We start from the raw sequence: 20,372 nt of genomic DNA on the forward strand, positions 1-20,372 counted from the left end.
GGTATATTGGTTGTGAAAGATGGAGCTACACGGTTCCCAACACGGCCCGTGTCAAAATCGTGTTGATTAGAAGGGGTTCATGGACACGGTCCAAATAGTGAGCACGGCTTGAACACGGCCCGTGTCTCGAACACAGTCTATAACATGGGTGTGTCAACAGAGATGGCTATATATACGCAAAATCAAGACAGTTTTAAATTTTTTGCCATTTTTCCAATTTTTTGGTATTCTCTTACAATTCTTTACTTCTTGTGCATTTTTCTCGCATTTCTTCATCAACCAAGTAAGTTTTCTTCTTCATTTTCTAATTTATTTTTATTTTCAATTTTTAGTTTTTATTTTTCTGCTTGTTTATTTGATATTTCTGTTAGTCCATTCTCGTTATCTTTTTTGTTAATTTTGCTGTTTTATTTTTCAGTTTTTGCTACTGTTATTATCATACAATTTTCGTAATTTAATTGCATTTTAAATAGTTGCTTCATTTTCATTTAATTTTACTTTTCGTTGTTTAGCTTAGTTATTTAATTTCCATCATTTAATTCTGCTGTATATTTTCGTTGTTTCATTTGGTTTAAGTTGTTTAATTAATTTCAGTTGTTTAGTTTTGCAAGTTAATTCTGTGTTCTTTTAATCTGCCTTACATTGCTGAATTATGAGATTTTGGTTACTGTTTCTTATTAATTTATGTTGGATTGCCATTAGGCATTGTTTTGCTGAATTTTGGGACTATGATCTTCAATTGTTTTCTATTTCGTGCTGGAATGCCATTGGGCATTGTTTTTTTTTGCAGGTATTTGAGGTTTGAGGCATTTTCTAATGCCTCAAATTTTTTGTTTTTCTTTTCATTTTCAACCGTTATGCTGCCAACATTCGGCTATTTTTGTGCTGTTTGAATAGTTTAGCTGGTACGTATGCATTCTTTTCTATTCTTTTACTACTGACTAAAACCTTTTCAGGTACAATATCAGAGCGTACCAGACAACAGCCTCCATGTTAGGTCCAGTATAAGAGACGTCGTACAGATACATATACCTTTTTTTCTCAAAGAAGAATGTGGTCCAAGACTACCACCACCACCAACGGCCAAATGACCGGACCTCAAAGACCCTTAGCACCACCACTAGCTCCCGCGTGACACCGACTTCTAACTTTTCAATCCGCAGACCACGAGCAGTGCTTCTAGTCTCTTCAATGGAAGCAAGTAAGGACTGGATGGTGTATTGACTGCACCGCACTAAAGAGGGTCGGACTAGCTCCAGAGGTCACAAAGCTCTTTGAGACCCTACCCTATGCTCACTTCTTCGACATCATTGAGCCTACCTATCAGGAGCTCACTATAGAGTTCTGCAGCAGTTTCTTTCTTTAGCAGCAGATCACTGATTGGCATCAGCCAGATGCCATTTCTTTCAGGCTGGGGGGCAGACAGGTTTCTATGACGGTGCCTTAGTTTGGGATACACTTGGAGTTATGGACTCAGTAGGAGATCACCGAAGAGGCTTACTAGGGATGCCTATATACGCACCTTATCACTTATGAGAGGATGTGGGATGAGATTGTGACCAGCCTAGAGCCTTACTATCCGAGCCATTCGAAGGCGTCTAGCATTCCAGACTGGCTCCGATATCTACATTCACTTCTAGTGCACACCATTACAGGTATAGGGGAGAGCTTTGGGGTAGTGACATAGACCAGTATCTCCATGCATCTAGCAAAATTAGATCTGCTGACAGATCTCGACCTTCAACTGAAACCATACACTATAGAAAGAGTATATTTGTCTCGAAGGCATCATTCAAAAGCGTAGTCACATACAAGGGAACCTATAGCCTAACTGGTTGAACATCTAATCTCATTGCAAAACTATGAGATAGAAAAGAATGAGTAGCACCAAGGTTTAACAAAAAATGAGTAGCACCAAGGTTTAACAAAAACTTTAGTCTCAGAATAAAGACTAGAATAATATATAACAACACAACATTGAAAACTCAGGCATCCTAAAGGGTGAGAGTATTCTAGCTAGTTCATGGCCTGATTATTGTAAACTTGAAGCCTAACTCCAAACTTTGCCTCCTGAGAACCAACCTAGGATGAACTAAAAGCTGCTGAATAGGTTGGTCAAGCTACACTAGTAGATGATCCTTCAGAAAAAGCTGACTAACTAAAATATTGAGGAAAAGCTCGAGCCATGTGACCTATCTCACCATATTTAAAACCAGTTTTGCTGGTGATGAAGCATGGTCCCTGATGTGACCTACCACACATTTGATAAGCGTTGGCTTCAAAATTGGAACTGCTATAACTAGAACCCTATGCACTATCACTCAGTCCATGTCTTGGCCTGAATTATCTACTACCCTTCCAATTATGCCTACTCTTCTTATGAGTATGGTAGCCTCTCTAGCTGGCCTGCTATTTAGAACTCTTAGAGCAACCTCCAATGATAAAGAATGGCACTAGTGGTTATGCACTATTCTAACCCTTTGTATTCGTCTTCTTCTTCTTACTTTCATCAGTCCCCTATCCAAACTTTTGTAAGGTCATCTCAATCTATCTAACCGTATTTATCACTTTTACGAAACTACTTCTTCGAGACTAAACCAAAGAGACAAACTTTAAACCAAGGCTTAAAATGTACTTACTATTCTTCTACTCCTTTTTCCTAATCGCATATGGTGCATACCTACTCAGCTGAACAAACTATCTAGTGTATTTTGCCACTGACATGTCCCCCCTAACCAATCTTTTGAACCTCTCTTTGTACTCTTGCCTCACGTTAAACGGAATGTAGTATGCCTCAAATCTGTCTCTAAACTGTCTCCATATCATACCATCCAAGAAAGGATGAATATAATATTTGAACCACTAACAAGCTATCCCTCTTTAGTGAAAAACCTTCCATCTCAATAGCCATCTTATCTGAACACCTCAGTTTGATGCTTTAGTTTGATGCTTTCTCCTCAACCTTATCTAGAAAATCCAAAGGGTCTCATAAAACACCATTAAATTTCATTGGTCTCAGCTAAGTATACTAAAAAATAGGGACCTCGTTTAGATCTCTCATATCGAACCTTCTTCTATGGCTTCTTGAACCATGTGCAGCCTATTGCCGTTGATGAACTAAAAGCTACTCTAAAGCTCACTGCACCCTAGTCATACTGATCACCAAAGTATCAACTAGAATTCCACCAGGACCAGTGCCTCCTGAGCCTTACTCTAACCTTGTTGTGCTGCAGCTCAAGGCCTATCTCGCCTCTTAGTATCATGAGCATGTGCTGGTAGGGCCGACTAGGTATAAACCTCATCCTGAGCCTCTTGGGCTGCTACTGTTGCAGCTGCTCTAATCATCACATAGTGAAAACTGAAAATAAACAAGCAAGACATCAAAAGAACAACCGACTCTCTAACATTGCACTGCAGATACTATAATCAATGAAACATGCAAGACAGATTCAAACCTAACTCCATAGTAACTAAGGAAGCTAATCTAGGTCAAAGAAAATCTAAAACCTAACCTTTCATACCAACTTTATTATGATCCGATCTATGGGCTCGTGATCGGCATTAGGAATGGGTAGGCATAAGGCCACTAAGACTCATAGCAAGCGCAACATTAATAAATCCTAATCATGCATAGTTATATTTAGCATACCAGTATCTTACTTAAATAATATTCGACAATCACATTCATTCCACATAACTGTGAAATAAATTGATTCATCAATATTTCAAGTTAATGCAACATTAAATAGAATAACATTTCAAATCATAATAATAAAATAAATTCTAACATAAACATTACGAAGTGTTTAGAAGTCAAATATAGTAATACAAAAGGGAGCAATTTCGCTGAGCCCGAGGGTGAAGGATACCACGTTGTCAAAATAGTAAAGCTGGAGAAGTCCTAACTGTCATCTGAAAAAAAAAATATTAGTTTCAGACTGTCAGTCTCGAGAGTGAGTTAAGTTTATATAATCTAAAAAAATATAAATACATTACAAAAATCATTGTCTAAATATATAAGAACAATTACATAATAAATTTCCACGTGTCATGTCATTAATTTAAAAAATCAATTTTATAGTAACAAGACAAGAACATTAGCAAAATCCTAGACTCTAATTCTATTAGCCAATAAGCTCTCTTATTTGTAAGAAGACTAGCGCACATAGATCAAAGCTCAACTAGGATCCTTAAATCTAGTCAAGTCAGTTTCTTCTAACTCAATTGATGTCTATATCGACCAATGACCTTTCCTTTAGCAATTTTTTATTCCCATGTCTCTGATCATCACCAATACAGACGCAGTCCTAATGTAATCTATCACGTGACACATTCTACTGCCGTTCTCATCCCAATTATTATTATTATTATTATTATTATTATTATTTAAATTAAATAAACGAAAGAATGGACTGTATAACTTTAACTCACAGTTTAGACTATTCTTCAAGCTGCTCCTACGACTCTAGTGGAACTGGTTGAACCGTTAAAATATCTATTCACATAAATAATATAATTAATATAAAATTCTATAAATAATCATAATCCTAGACTTTTATAGTATTTGACCGTTTAAATCCTAATTAATCCTGATCAGAAATTCTCTAAAATCTTTCTTAAAATACAGATGTCTATCACTCGTAAAACATATCTAGAACTTGCTTAAAACACTTTTAAATAATTGTTTAAATTTAATGAGAGTCAAGTCATCCGAAACGGTAACATTTTCTCAACTCATTATGACAATGCAATTTCCACATAATCAACACAATCCATAATTTATTTATAAATAATTTTCTGATAATTAACTAATTTAATCACAATCAAACATCTAAGACATTTACTAACTAAAAGTTAATTTACTAAAACTAATCCACAATAAACTATAATTAATAATATTAATTATTTATCAATAAATAATAATTAACATATTAAATAATTATCAGTCATTAAATTAAATTTCTGAATCTGAAAATATTATATCCGGACGAATATTAAATCGTTACACGCGTCCCAAAAACGCTAAAGTCAGTTAGCCGGAATTTTCAACCGTAACAAAAATTAAATCTGTGGACAACCAGGCAAACCTTGCTACACAAGGAGTTCGAAAATGGTATTCTTTCTGCCTGAAGATCGCCGGAAACCACCAGATCGCGACTAAGAAGTTTCGGCTCCTGCGAGGTGCACACACCGGCTGCTGGCAAGAAAAATGGCGGGAAAGGTTGCTCTTGAGGTTTTCGGGGTCCAGAAGCTTGAATCCGGGGTTAGATTGAGGAAATGATGCCGACAAGTGGTTATACCAGCAGCGGCAGCGATGAGATCTTCTTCCTCCCTTATTTCAGTATTTTCCAGACGAGAGGGAAAGAGAGAGATGGGGTCGCCGACGAGCTCAGGTGGTGGGGAGGAGAGTTTGGCTGTTGGTTGAAGGTGTGGGTGGCGGCAATGGTAGAAATGGGTGGTGGTAACAAGTGGGGAGGCTGATATGCAGGAAGAGAAGAAGGAGACGAGGAGCATTTCCTACGTGGAAAACTTCCTTTTAGTCCCTCTAAATCATGCCAACTACAGAAAAATATATAAAAGTTTTTACTCATATAATATTATGCCCAAGCATCCATTCTTGGAATAAAAATATAATGAGGCTAAATAAAATTTACTCCTTAAAATCACTAAATTCAAGCAAATATATTTATTTTATGGAAATAATAAAATAAAGTGTTAAATGACACTTTATGATAATTGCTTGATAAAATAATTATTTAATGCTTAAATTTAGTACCCAATATATTAATTTATTAATTTTTTTTAAAAATTATGAGATATTATAAAGTGGATAAATAAAGAAAGGAGAGCGAGTTGCTTTGAGAAAAGGAGAAGTCTCGACAACAGATTGGGTTGTCTTGTGTTTCAAAATAAAGCTGTTTTCGATATTGGATGTGTAGCTAGTCGAAAGGTGAGAGGGGCAAAACGGTAAGGTATAAAATGGCAAAAATTGCACTCTAATATCAACTTGAATCTACTGTAGCGGCCAATCTTCTTCAATATTTTCTCTTTTATTGGTATATTGATTCGCATGTATTGACGTACTATTTTGTTTTAATTTTGTAGTTGCTCTAACTAAATTAATGAATCACTCCCTAATAGAGCACGGCAAGGTGGGTCACGCTGTTATTTATACTTGTATCAAATTAAATGTCTAATGTATATTATTAAAATTATTTTGCACTAGTCGTGTACCGTGTGTGTCGAATGTTATTATTATTTTAATTATAAAATTAAATTTGATAAATATAATTTAATAAAATATTTAATATTAATTTATAATATTTTAACAATAATAGTAAAATATTATTTTCTAATTTTTTAAAATTTTAAAATTTTATTAGTATAATAACATATAAATTATTTTAAAAATATTTATTAATTAATTTAAATATTATATACTTAATACTATAATTGATCTTACTATTTTTAGAATTAAAAATTTATTATATAATTAAAAAATTAATTTATTATTGAATATAATATCAAAAATCTAATTTAAGATGTTATTTTTAAAATTATAATTGTTATCTAATTAAAAAATTAATTTATTATTGAATATAATATCAAAAATCTAATTTAAGATGTTATTTTTTAAAATTATAATTGTTATCTAATTAAAAATTAATTTTTAGTTAATATAATATTAAAATATAATTAATATCATTATCTGATTAAGAAATTATTTATTACTTAATATAATATTAAAATATAATATTAATATGTTATTTTTTTAGGATTAGAGCTAGTGTTTAATTAGAACTGTAATTTATTAATCAATAAATTAATAAAAAATTATAAAATTATAAATAAACTTAAATTCTATGTGTCAAAATAGTACATATGTCAAAATAAAAACTTTACGTATCAAAAATTAAGTACGCGTGTGATCGGTTCAAATTATATATAGATATTTTAGAGCTTTAATAATATATTTCTATATATAATATGGTGAAAATATGTGTTTTTACCTTATTTAAGCTTAATTGTTTACTTTCAGGTAGTATTAGCCAAAAGAGGAAAATATAGAGCTAAATACTTAAAAAGAAACTTAATTGGATATGTTCGTGTCAAGGTTTAAGTTTAAGACGCATAGACTGCTAATTACAAAGCCCAAAAAATAATTTAGTCATCTTATATAATTATTAGGATTTATATTAAGAGTTATTTATGGGATAGTATTTGGTGGAAATCAAGATACTTAAAGTCTTATCTATTAGATAGATTTATATAAGGTATACATCTCTAGGGAGACTTATTTAAATGATGACTCTTCTCTATATATATCTCTACAAAACATAATTCTAGAGGATGAGAGCTTTCTCCTAGCTGCTCTCTGCACCCGTCCACCATTATTCTCTCTATAATTCTCTACAGTTTTCATTGTTCTTTTGAGGATCTAAGGAGCTTTTCAAGAAGTGGAGAGTGAGGACCAATCATCTTCTTACTTGAAGAAATTCTGGATCTAGATGGAACTTTAATTTTTAGTCTTGTTTTATGTCTCTCTATTAAATATGTTAGGCTAAATTTCATAAGTGTATAGTTTAGCGTTTTTACTTTTGTATGAATCTTATAATTTGTTTATTTAATGAATAATTCTTTACATTCATATATGTATTAGTTTCATCTATTATTATTGGTTGACTATCATATCAATTTAGTAGTAATATTTATTATGAAAAGTTTTAGCTTAAAAGTATTAGAAACATCATCTTTACTTTAATTTATGTTGGTATAAAACATCTAGGTTGCATCATTAGCTTGAGTGATTTAGGAAAAAGGTACATCACCATTTTATTCATTAGATATAGACTTAAAGTAAAATAAGGAGATTATTAAGTAAATGGCTAGACTAAATACTATATTTAGCATATAGTTGTAAATCATAAGCATTTTCATTTGCATTACATATTTATTTATTGTTTAGTTATTTTATTTTATAAATATTTTTGTCTCAAAATATTGTATTAGAATGTTTAGATTGACTTATATTATTTTGTGTTATAATTAATCTTTATAATAGTGGCCTCATAGTTTCTTGAGAGATCGACCATGGTGAACTTATCCTTACTATAAGAACGATACATTCACTTGCCAGTACTAATTTAGACGCATAAGCGTGTAAAAAAATTTTAAGTACAAGACATTAATATATATATATATATATATATATATATATATATATATATATTAATAAAAATTGCATACAATAACCGAATGGCTTGATTGAAATTGAATAATGCATTGTGGAAACTAGATAATTATATTTTGATATGAACTTGGAATTTCTGACTCATAAAAAATCTCTTTTAAATTACACTTCATAAATTTGTAATATTCGATAAATGAAAATGATGCTTATGGTAGTTGGGCAATTATTGAGATACTCACAATATTGATTAGTAATTAGGTAGTTGGTATTGGATAAAGAAATATAAATTAAATGTGTTAATAAAATTGTGTTTTCTTTGCTTGCATTGAATGAACTAATATTGTAATATTTGGTCAAAAATCTAATTGGAAGACAATAGACTATTCACATGGTAATAATATGAGTAGAAAAATGGTTTTATTTTCATGTATTTTAATTCAACTAAAGCATTAAATATTCTTAAGTCTGACGACATCAGTTTCCATCGTATCATTTCCTTTGAATTTATTATCTTTTGTTTCTATATTTTCCCGAAACCGCCAAATCAAGCTCACTCATCTATAACACACCAGATATCTCCATTTCAGACTTTGTACTGCTTTCTCTCTACCTGAAATGGGTTCTTCTTTTTTTCCACTCTTTTCATCATATCTTTGGCTTTCAGTTTCTGTGTTCTTCATTTTCCTTCTAGTTCCCGGAGTTCTTAGCAATCCCGACTTGTATACTGTTTGCAGTACTCAGTTCGTCTGTGGAGATATCAGGGCCGGTTATCCTTTCTGGGGAAATGATCGATCGGAAACCTGTGGGATTCCCGAGATGGAGCTCAAGTGTCAGAATGGTAACTCCATCATAGAGATTGAGCTTATAGCATATCGAGTTTTGGAAATCAGGGAAAATGATCAGATTCTCAGAGTTGCAAGACAGGACTACACAGATGGAATTTGTCAACCCGAGTTTTTGAACACTACACTTGATTCTGAGCTTTTCGAATATGCTTCTGAATACAGGAATATTACAATCTTTTACGGTTGTCCGCTAGACCTCCTAAATGTACCATCGTTATTCGACTGTGAAATAAAAGGGTCTGCGTTTCGAAGTGGTTATGCTATATGGGATGTTAATGGCCCTGGAGTGTGCTATCGTAGTGTAGTTGTTCCAGTTTCTGTAGCTACATGGACGACAGAGGTATTCAATTTGTCAGTTTTGGAAATAAGCTTAAAACAAGGATTTGAGGTGAAATGGAAAGTGGATCATACAGCATGTAATGAGTGCATCAATTCCGGCGGGGCTTGTGGTTATGTTCTCTCTAATAATCAAAGCACTTGCTACTGCGGCGGCCAATTAATGGGATCAAAATCATGTCTTTCTTCGTCGGAGGTGGTTCCTATTAATCCAGGTATGTTTGTCTTTCCACTATTGCATACAGAACGATACAACTTTTTCTTTATAGTTTACGGATAAGAGGGGGAACTTGAACTTGGGCCTTTGCCAAGATTGAGATATCCATCTCACCATCTAGAGTGAGGCTAAGCCTGTGGTTGCAGAGCACTACAGCTTTATTTGCAGCTAGATGTTCACAGTCTTTAGTTTCTTTCAGCTTTTCTTTGTTTGCATTTGGTCAGAAGAAACCTCACCACATCTTAGAAAAGACGTTACGCCAATGTGGAGAATTAGTCTGTGGGACTAGATGGAATTAACAAGGATTATGCAGGATAGACTATTATTTTCGCGCTGATTTTAATGGGTCGCAATCACAAAACTGACTAGTCGTAAAAATTTTAGGTAACACATTTGTGTCAAAAGTCTAGAGCAGGAGAGAAAAAAGATGATGTGGTGAAGTACTATATGCGCAATCCAATTGATTTTAATTGTAGCTGACAAGGGAAAAGTTATATACTACAATGACCTTGAACTATATATGCCATAGCTAAGGTCAAAAGAGGTTTAAATTACAACAAACACAAACTCTTTAAATTATAAGATAAAATGTCAATTGACTGTTCCTCTTCCCATGAACTGTTCATCCTTCGAATCCTCTGCAGTAGATTGAACTAGTTTTATATTAGTCCAAAATTAGATAGCCTGTGCCCAAATTCCTGTAGCAGGTGCATATGGAATTTCAAGTTTCAAACGATTGGTTCAAAAGCAAATTAAAGCATACATTTCTACCTGTTCCTCTACACCATTGCATAAGATTCTTTGGAACCATTTTATTATGGTTCAATTAAAAAAATTCTCCATTCGTAAACATTTAAAATAGCCACAGGAAAACCTGACAACCTTTTATTTTGCGATCACTGTCATTCATCTAGCACTCCCACCATTAACTAATGATACACTATTAATTTAGAAGTTCATTCTTTGAGAATTATTCAAGTTGATTATTTCTTAGTGGAAGCTCTTTTGTTAGGTAGGTTGGTTAGTTGAGTCTTTTACTTCCATGCATAGAGATATGTTCACTAGTAAAAAACTTCACATATTTAAAATATTATTTTATAAATTATTGATTCTTTCAAAACATTGATTTTTAGTTTTTAATTTTTATGTTCATTTTGAACTCATTTACTATTGGTATTTAGTAGTTTAAGGAGATGATTTTTTTATTCTTTTAAAAATTCTTATTTAGACTTAATATATATCTCTATTCATTCATCAAACCGATGGATAATTGACACATATTAATTAGTTTTAAATAATAAAATATATATCGATCATCTAATACTAAAATTTAAAATATGCGTACATACCTCTGGTATATATACATCAAGCCTCCTTGTCTCATTATCACTTTTTATTAGCTCCTAAAAATTCTGAAATTGCCATCTCCTAACAATATGTCATGTTTGACCGATTCTTTTGGGTTTCTTTTTACGAAAATTGGAAAATTCAATACAAGTTTCTTCCCTGAATGCTTCAAAAGCTCTTCTTTTGACATGATCATGACTCTAATTTCAAATGACTCTTTAAGTCTGCTTTCTGATTTGGAAACTAAACTACCCTACTAATGCTGATGCTGCCTAGAGCTTTTCAAGAAATTAAACACTAACGTTGATGTAATTGAGGACCTTCCCCCGGGTGGAGGGTGATTAGTTTGACATTAGGCTATGCTCAAAATCGTAGCTTTCACATGCTTTTGTCACGCTTAATTAGCAAGTAGCCAAATTGTCAATACCTTCAGAACTTGAACCTTGATTAAATTATTAATCAAATGAACTGAACTCAAACTCAGCCATTTGACCATAAGAGGAATCACCCAGTACAGTAGATTTATTTATTTTTTTTTGTTAGATTAATTTTTTTCAAAAAGAAAAGTGCAAATAAAAAAATTAGAAAGAAGAGTTCACTAATTGTTATAAAAATCCATGTTTATAACTCTTTGTTCAAGTCAACATAGGAGACAAAAATGGTGCAATCGAAAATCTTGTCCTACTCTTCGTTTCTATCCTTTGCAAACTACTTGTATAACGTTATGCAATATTAGATCCGATATATAGGACTTAGCAGGCTAGAGATAAAATGGTGTAAATGAATTTTATATATCGTCAATGATCCGTTTGAAAATTTGCTACGAGCTTGTCTACTTTACATGCTGATCTGGGTTCGAATTTGAACATAATTACGAGTCCAAGAGCTACTCAATTCCATCTCATATTAAAAGATAATAATAATAAAATAAAACCTCTCGTGCCCCTCACATCTTCAACATTATGTCCTGCTTTGAGTTTCCATTTCCGTGTTGGCAAATTCACAAAATAATTATTATAAACACCAATTAGAAAAAAAAAAACTGATTATTATTTTCACTTATTAAATTTGGAGGCTTGAGTCTCTTCGTCCACCATCGACCAATATTTAGGAGAGTTTAATATTTCTATAATAATAAATATTTTAAACAATTAAGCCCTCGATAAAAAAATTAAAAAAAAAAAAGGCAAAAATCAACTTATATTTATACGTGCAACGTGTTAGATAGGTTTACATTAATTTTCTTAGAAGGTAGAACACATTAGAAAATTTGATAGTTTTTCTTTCTAAATAATGTTAAGCTATTAACGTGAGTCTCATTCTATTGACTTTATTCATTTCGAAAGGATTCGATTTGAATGTGTATTGCACCAATTCCTAAATTATTTATTTTCAAATATTCAATTGATCATTTATTGAAGTGTTTCAAGTTGGTAGGTCGCTTATTTTGACTATTCAAGAAGGCCTATTGTGCTATATATAAATATATTCCGCGTATTTGAGTGTTATGGCAAAGAAATAAGGATTCTTGCAACAAAAGCATAGAAAATATGTTCCAATTCACAAATCACAAATATTTTCCAATTCTTTTACTTGGCCAACTAATTTTGGGAATTGACCGCTACTTACGATAGAACCTTCTTTGACAAAAACTCCCCATCCCACAACTCCGTCAAAAAGCAGCCAATTTCATTATGTCAATTTAATTTATTTGAAACTGAAATTCCATCATCCCCTTTTGCCTTCCTTTCTCCTCTCATCAGATGTCAATCTACATTTCCATCTTTTTCTGATATATCTAAGCTCTTAAAAACTCTCCTTCTCTCTTTATCTGATCAAAATAATGCAGCAACGCCTTATTCTTTTCCCAACTATGTCTCTATTTCTCTTCATAACCATAATTCTTTTTCGGCCTCCCACGTTTGCTTGTGCGCAAATTGACTCGCAATATCTGAACTGTAGCCAGAAGTTTGAGTGCGGTAACATTACAGATATTGGATATCCTTTCTGGGGATCAAATCGACCTCAGTATTGTGGGCATCCCGAATTTGAGCTTAATTGCACCGGCCAAACTGCAGTCATCACGATAGAGGAATTGACTTACCAAGTGCTCGAAATCAATAGCGAGGAAAAGACTCTTAAGGTTGCTAGAACAGATTACATAGATAACATCTGTCCTAGCAATCCTGTCAGTACCACTTTGAATTTCAACTATTTCAGTTACACTTCGGATATTCAGAATATAACGTTGTACTACGGTTGTCCCCAATCAAATCCAATGCCAACACTTCAAGATTTTACCAATCAGTTTTCTTGTAACGACAGCAACGGTTTCTTTGTGACAAGGAACCTGAGTAACTTGACTGCTGCCCTAATGACCTACTTCCGAACGTGCGACGTCGAGGTAATTGTTCCGGCAAACCAATCAGCTGCTCAATCATTAGAGAACAGGCCAAATCAGGAGAATTTGGTAATAGCTCTGGAGCAAGGTTTTGGGTTAGAGTGGAGAGAAAATTCCACCTGTGAAACGTGTAATATATCGGGTGGACAGTGTGGTTCAAACTCGACTGATCCTAGTCTATTTGCTTGTTATTGCACTAATGGTCCTGATCCATTCAGTTGTGGAAGATCCCAATCATCAGGTGTGTCTTATTTCTGCTGCTCTTTTTTTTTTTTTAACTTGAAATATATCCATAGGCATAACACTCGTCGATTAAGTTTGAACCCACACTATAGCTTCACTATTTTTCTTGTTCTGGGCTGTGATATGATGTTATTACATCCAAATATGCCCACAATTATGTGAAGAACCTTTCGTTTTAATTAATTGATTTGTTGTCCCATTAGAGAAAAAAGAACATGTTAGGCACTATTCAAAGGTCTAATTAAGATGCTTTAGCAAACACACCTTCCCTCAGTTACATGTTAATTGACCTATTCCATTCTAGAAGTTGGATAAAGACTGTTTGACCCATTCTATTCCACTAACAGAAAAAACCAAAATTGTTTCCAACTGATATACAAATTAAGTTTATATTACAATTTGATGCCCAGAATCTGGATTAAATTATTATTACAATTAAATCAATATGGGGAGTGATTACATAGATATGATAGTTGCTCCCTTTATTGCTACTTTCTTAAGTGATTTCCACTGCCATTTCTTTGTGTTTGTATATATAATGAAAGTTGCTATTTGAAAGTGTCTTTTTTGGAAGCTAATATTGGCAATTTATATATGTGGAATTCACAACTTTGAAAATTTCTAAGTTTGAAAAACTATACCCTTAAATCACAAATCAATTCTCAAATTCAAATTCCTCTTCCTTCGTTCATAACTCCAAAAAAATTAACATCATATTACTGTTGCTACCAAATATTTATAAACTACTAAAATCCTATACATAAATTATTAGCCTCATCTCTTTTATTTAGCATCCATGAAAAATCTGTGCAAGTCATAAATCACCATACTATTAGTGGCAACAGTAAACAATATATCATTGCCACTAGTGAAATCCCTGTTTCTTGTTTTCTTATCTGCACACCATCATCCTACCAAAACCAATAAATTAAGACTGGTCCTGCATTGCAGTTACTATACTACAAGTTACCACCACTCTTACTTGGAGTTTGGCTTACTAGGAATAGGTCTCTCACCATTCTCAAAAACTTGTCTCTCATATCATTATCTTAATTCTTTTTCAAATTCTGATATTAGAAAGACAAGTCTTTTCTCAAATAAATATTGCAGTGAGCCTATTGAAATTGTTTACTTGCATTTTGCTTCTGATTTATAAATAAAAGAAGCAAAGGAAAACCTTCAACATTTTTTTAATTTCTCCACTTATTATACCTCGAAATATTTTATAATCAAACTGAAACATTGGACATGTTTATTTTCAGAAAACTATATCAATTTTCTATAAAAAAAATCAAATAAAAACAAAAATAAAATTTTATATTTATTTGTGTTATTCTTCTAAAATGGAAATAGAAAACAGTTCTTTATGTTTTCAAAATTATACTAAACTTTGAAAAGTTTTAAAAACTACTTTTACATGTTTCCTTTTTTTTTTTTCTTTATATAAAAAATCCTTTATTTTCAAATAAAAATAAAAAATTTTCACTTCATTTGTTCCAAGTCTATCTTTTATACTTCAAATATTATTTAAATAGAATATACATTTCTTTTTTATAAAATAAGCATGTTTTACAAATTTTATAAATTTTTATTTTTCTTAAAAATTAAAAAATAAAAATGAAAAAAATTCTCTACAATTAAATACGCGTTAAACTTTTTTAGTTGACTGGTAATAGAGATTTCCCGGTGTAGTTAGGTATTACCTTATACATTAATAAATACTTATTTAGAAAAAATAGATAAAGAAAAATAGGCGTGTTCTTTCGACAAATTTATAGTCATTGTCAAAGATAACTGCTGATACAACAACATTGTTTACAATATTGTATTTTGACCAAATCTGATTGAATTTCATTTTCATTGAAAATTAAACCAAATATATACTATTATATTCTCATCAGGTGGTTAAGCTGAATGTGAATGCTAGCTTTACTAATCCATATGAGCTCAGCTAGAGACTATTTCTTTAACAGATAAATTATCAGAAATCTTTCATTCTCATTTAAGTTCTGGAATTATACTACACATACCAGAAAAGTTATCATCACTTATTCAAGTAATATTTTAGTTAATGCTACCGGAATGTTTTTAAAACTGAAATTCAAAATTTTAAATTCTAGTCGAAAATAAATTTGCTGAAGCATATTTTTCCTTTTTGCTTTTATTTTCCTCCCTTCGTATGTCCCACCTAACATGATATTAACATATTCTTACAAATCATCAGTACCCATAATTTTTGTTTGCCAAATATATATTTATATATCTCAATTTTATTTATTAAATCACTATAATACTTTAGTTTTTGATATAACTATGTATTTTTATTTTTTTAAATATATTTAAATAAATTTTAATATGTCGCTTTATTAAATATATTCATATACACTTTTTATTAGTGTTTAAATATTATAAAAAATAAAATTTAAGTATTTGTTTGATTAAAATAAAAATTAAAAATATTTAAAAAATTAATTAAAAAACGTATCATGAAATTATTCTCATGAGTATTGTTTGCTCAATAATCTTAACTAATTTTCTCTAGAAAAGTGTTACCTTTAGCTACCCAGAAACACCAGAATTTTCAACCACTCTTGATGCCAGGTATTTCTAAATTGAACAGCTACTTTAAAACAAATGCCAAGTTGCACTTTCTTCCCTTCTAATAATTTCTTTTTGCCCACCAAATGATCATGACATAATACTCATCATCATATGCAGTATTTAATTAAGAAAAATTCGGAGAAACAGACAAAAGAGCACCATTGATTAATCAAAGAAAAGAAGAAACATGAAACGCAAAGCCACCATTTGCATGTTCTTACATAACATACATTCGTCAATGTCTAAAGTAAGAGCCTTAAAAGACAGTCCAAGTCAACCAAAGGTAGCCCGCCAACCATCTATCCATTCATAACCAGTCTATCATGTCTAACCACTCTTCTTCTTGTATGCCTTTTCACACCCGACTCTCTCTCCTCCTTCTCCTCCTCCTCCTCCACCAACACCACTACCAATGCTTCCACCAACCAGCACCACCACCTTCTCTCTGTCTATAACCATCATCACCTTTCTTTTCTTCGGCGACTTCACGACGTCGTTTGCTTCCGATGATACTTTACCCTACTGTAACCAGACTTATTCATGTGGAAATCTTACAAACATATACTACCCTTTCTCCGGCGGCCCACGTCCGGCTTACTGCGGTCTACCTGGGTCCCAACTCACCTGTCTAGACAACTCCACCACTCTTATAACGATCAACTCATTGAATTACCATGTTCTTGAAATCAACCAAGCTAGCCAAACTATGATTCTTTCTCGGGCAGACCTTAACAACACTACATGCACAAACCAACTCATTAACACTACTTTCAATAACACCCTTTTCTCTTTTGATTCCAACAATAATGACATCCTTTCTTTGTTTTATGGTTGCAACGACTCTGTCATGTCATACAAGCCACCAAACCTGTTCACTTGTGAAGTATATGGGAAGAAGGACGCTTATTATTTGTTTGGTCCAGTTCCAAATGATCCTTTATTGAACATTTTTAACTGCAGCGTTACTCTTAGGTTGCCAATTCTTAAGACTTTAGTACCGCTTCTTGAGAGTAATAGGTCTTTACTTGGAGATATTTTAAGGGAAGGATTTAATGTGAGTTACCGTAATCCTTTTGCTGATGATTGTGATAAGTGTAATTATTCTGGTGGGTATTGTGGGTTTGAATTAAGCTCAGGAAGACCCCTATGCATTTGTAATGATGATCGGCCTTGTCCAGGTAAGGTACTAACTATTCCTTCTAGCCCATTCGTATTAACCATAGCTACAATCTGTTATCTTTCACATCGACCTCGAAATTGAACTTCATCCTCTTTATGATTACCCTGTTTCCCCTGTTTTTGAAGGTTAAAATTTGCAGCATGCAAGCAGCCTATTTTTTCGGAACTTCATCCGCAAGATTCTCAAACTAATAGCTTACTCCAATTCCCTGTTTTAGAAGGTTGAGACTTTTAGTCACTTCATTAGATTCTTGCTCATCCTGAAAATTGGCTTAAATTTCATATTTAATCAGAAAAGTCTATGTATGTTGGTTTGATAGTTTCGCTTTGTAACAGCAACAATGACAGCAGATTTAAAGTATTTTCCCCATACTTAAATATCTTATCTTCGTTACTTATGTGTTTCTGTGACTCTTTAATCCAATATGTCAAAACCTGGCATTCAGATTTTTCTTATCATTTCTCCCGAGGCCTTTTTTATTAACATTCTAAAATGCGAATAATTCAATTCCCTTGTTTGTGGATACTCCAATTTTCCTTTCTTTCTTTCTTTTCTCCTTTTTAGTTAATGGGCTGCAATTGGAGTTGAAACTCAATCTTACAGCCCTGAAGATGATCCTAATACCTGACTGTCTAATTTAGAACTTAGGCAGGAGAGTTTCTATGAGAGAGAGAGAGAGAGAGATTTACTAAGGTGTCCATTATCTAGTTTACAGGTTTTTTTTTTTTTTTGCCCAGATGACACTTGTTCCGGCTGGTTGAATTATCATTTTAACAGTACCAAAGTACCAAAGACAAAAGGAATTGATTATGCTAACTGTATTAGTCTATTGAAATGTACTTCAGTATGGCCTTAACTGATGTTCTTGATCTTATGATTGTTGCAGGGAGCAAATCTAAATCAGTTTCGCTTGGAATAGGTATAATTACAATGGTCAAACTCATTTCATCAATTCTTCAAAATCTATTAAGACAAAAAGAAAATCTGAGAAACCTTTATCCCTTTTTTTTTTTTTTTTTTTAAATTTCCAGGAGTTGGAATAGCCGGTGCAGTAGTCATTGGTATTGGTTTAGGATGCTGGATCTTTCTTTATGTACAACGAAAAAAAAGAATAGCAGCACAAACAAAAAATAAAGACTTGCCTACACCTCCTTCCAGCAAAAGCCAACCTGCTCCTGTAATTAATTTCTCTCAGACCACACCTTCTTATTCCTCTTCAAAGTCCGATCTCGAAAAGGGAAGTACGTATTTCGGAACTAAGGTTTTCAGCTATGAAGAACTTGTGGAAGCCACTGACAATTTCGATCCTTCCAAGGAACTTGGAGACGGAGGCTTTGGCACTGTTTACTATGGTAAGAAGGTAGATTATTTTATAACTTATCAGCAATCAATTTCTGTATTTTTATCTTCTACTCAATTGTTCATTTGGATGTCAGGTATTCTCAGTGATGGGCGTGTCGTTGCTGTCAAGCGCTTATTCGAAAACAACATGAAGCGAGCAGAGCAGTTCATGAATGAAATTGAGATCCTAACTCGCTTACGCCACAAGAACCTTGTGACATTATACGGATGCACCTCTAAACGTAGCAGAGAATTAGTACTTGTATATGAGTATATTCCTAATGGTACCCTCGCTGATCATATTCATGGAAACAGATCAAAATCTGGTTTGCTTACTTGGAAAGTTCGGTTGAGCATTGCAATTGAGACAGCAGATGCACTTGCTTACCTTCATGCTTCAGATGTTATACACCGTGACGTCAAAACCAACAACATTCTACTAGACAACAACTTCCGTGTAAAAGTTGCTGATTTCGGATTGTCAAGGTTGTTCCCCATTGATTGCACCCATGTTTCAACTGCTCCACAAGGCACTCCTGGCTATGTTGATCCTGAGTATTATCAATGCTACCAACTCACCGACAAGAGTGATGTTTACAGCTTTGGAGTCGTCTTGGTTGAGCTAATATCGTCCTTACAAGCAGTAGACACCAACAGGCATCGGCTTGACATCAATTTGGCTAACATGGCTGTCAACAAAATCCAAAATCATGCAATAAACGAGTTGGTAGATCCAATGCTGGGGTACGACAAGGATTACGCAGTAAGGAAAATGACAACGTCGGTCGCGGAATTGGCTTTCCGATGCCTGCAGCAGGAAAAAGATATGAGGCCTACTATGGCAGAAGTTTTAGAAGCTCTAAAGAAAATTGAGAGTGAAGATTACGGATCAGAGAAAACTGAAGCATTGGATATTAAGGAGGACGATGTTGTGCTCTTGAATCATGTTGCTCCATTTTCGCCAGACGAATCAGTCACAACTGATAAATGGGTTAGCAGCTCTTCTATTACTACTACTACTACTTCCTTCTAGCAGCTGAGATTGAGACTGTCTCTGCCTATTTTGGCTTAAAATCTGAAATTGGTAGTTGAAGTGTGTCTGTACACTCACTATCAGATATCATTTTATTTTTAGTGAATTGGAAGTATCAAATATCTTTTGGTTTGATTGGTGTTGCTTGTCACTAATACAAACTAAGTTTAGGCAATATGTACATATCCATCAGCCGAAATGTTGTTCATAAATGGAATGTACTTGTACCTCTACCATTTTGTTCCCCAAGCCAATAGTGACTAACATTCTAAAATTACTTTGCTTTTCTTTGTCTTTGTAACAGGGAAAGATGATTAGAACAATGTGACAGAGTTCTTACAACTGCGAGCTTGGGATGGTAATTGGGATGCAGCAGTTTTGTTATCTACAATACATATTTGATTATGCTTGTTGATGAACCTAGAACCTTCCCTGAGATAAAACGGTTATGTTCTTCGATAAATAGCCACACAATACTCGAACAAGGAGATATGTAGCAGTGTTAGACGATGTATAAAACTATTATTTTTGAGCTCTCAAAGTCAAAGTTTTGTGTATCTGTAAATAATTGTAATTGGCTAATCTTTACCATGTAGTTTGTGCATGGTTACGAGCAAAATACTGCTACGCTCGACAA

General features: G+C 33.1%; 1 protein-coding gene and 1 long non-coding RNA gene across 6 annotated transcripts; one reads left to right on the top strand and one right to left on the bottom strand.

The window, feature by feature from the left end:
• Positions 1-3,639: 3,639 nt before the first annotated feature.
• LOC112534503 lies at positions 3,640-5,841 on the bottom strand. Its single transcript, XR_003078793.2, has 2 exons — positions 5,088-5,841; positions 3,640-3,912 (listed from the first exon to the last, which is right to left on the bottom strand). It is a non-coding gene; the product is annotated as an uncharacterized LOC112534503 (long non-coding RNA).
• Positions 5,842-8,771: 2,930 nt separating this feature from the next.
• On the top strand, positions 8,772-20,372 carry LOC8261454 (LEAF RUST 10 DISEASE-RESISTANCE LOCUS RECEPTOR-LIKE PROTEIN KINASE-like 1.3). Of its 5 annotated transcripts, none has more exons than XM_015717761.3 (5): positions 12,468-13,578; positions 18,248-18,280; positions 18,393-18,713; positions 18,798-19,693; positions 20,040-20,372. In XM_015717761.3, exons 1-5 carry the CDS (start codon positions 12,780-12,782, stop codon positions 20,061-20,063), a joined length of 2,073 nt encoding a protein of 690 aa, XP_015573247.2. In that variant the 5' UTR covers positions 12,468-12,779; the 3' UTR covers positions 20,064-20,372. The 5 variants fall into 5 exon arrangements, with proteins under 5 accessions (XP_025012699.2, XP_015573247.2, XP_015573246.2 ...); XM_015717763.3 differs by lacking the exons at positions 12,468-13,578; positions 20,040-20,372 and adding exons at positions 17,198-17,364; positions 17,487-17,581 and having other exon boundaries at positions 18,798-19,968; XM_025156931.2 differs by lacking the exons at positions 12,468-13,578; positions 20,040-20,372 and adding an exon at positions 8,772-9,587 and having other exon boundaries at positions 18,798-19,968.

Source organism: Ricinus communis, chromosome 5 (assembly GCF_019578655.1).
Source record: "Ricinus communis isolate WT05 ecotype wild-type chromosome 5, ASM1957865v1, whole genome shotgun sequence".
Lineage (NCBI taxonomy): Eukaryota > Viridiplantae > Streptophyta > Magnoliopsida > Malpighiales > Euphorbiaceae > Ricinus > Ricinus communis.

Excerpts from the sequence above, each read along its gene's own strand:
- LOC8261454 (XM_015717760.3), top strand. The coding sequence starts at position 12,780 with ATGCAGCAACGCCTTATTCTTTTCCCAACTATGTCTCTATTTCTCTTC. Across the intron at positions 13,579-18,247 it reads TGGAAGATCCCAATCATCAG|GGAGCAAATCTAAATCAGTT; the intron begins GTGTGTCTTATT and ends TGATTGTTGCAG. Across the intron at positions 18,714-18,797 it reads CTTTGGCACTGTTTACTATG|GTATTCTCAGTGATGGGCGT; the intron begins GTAAGAAGGTAG and ends TTTGGATGTCAG.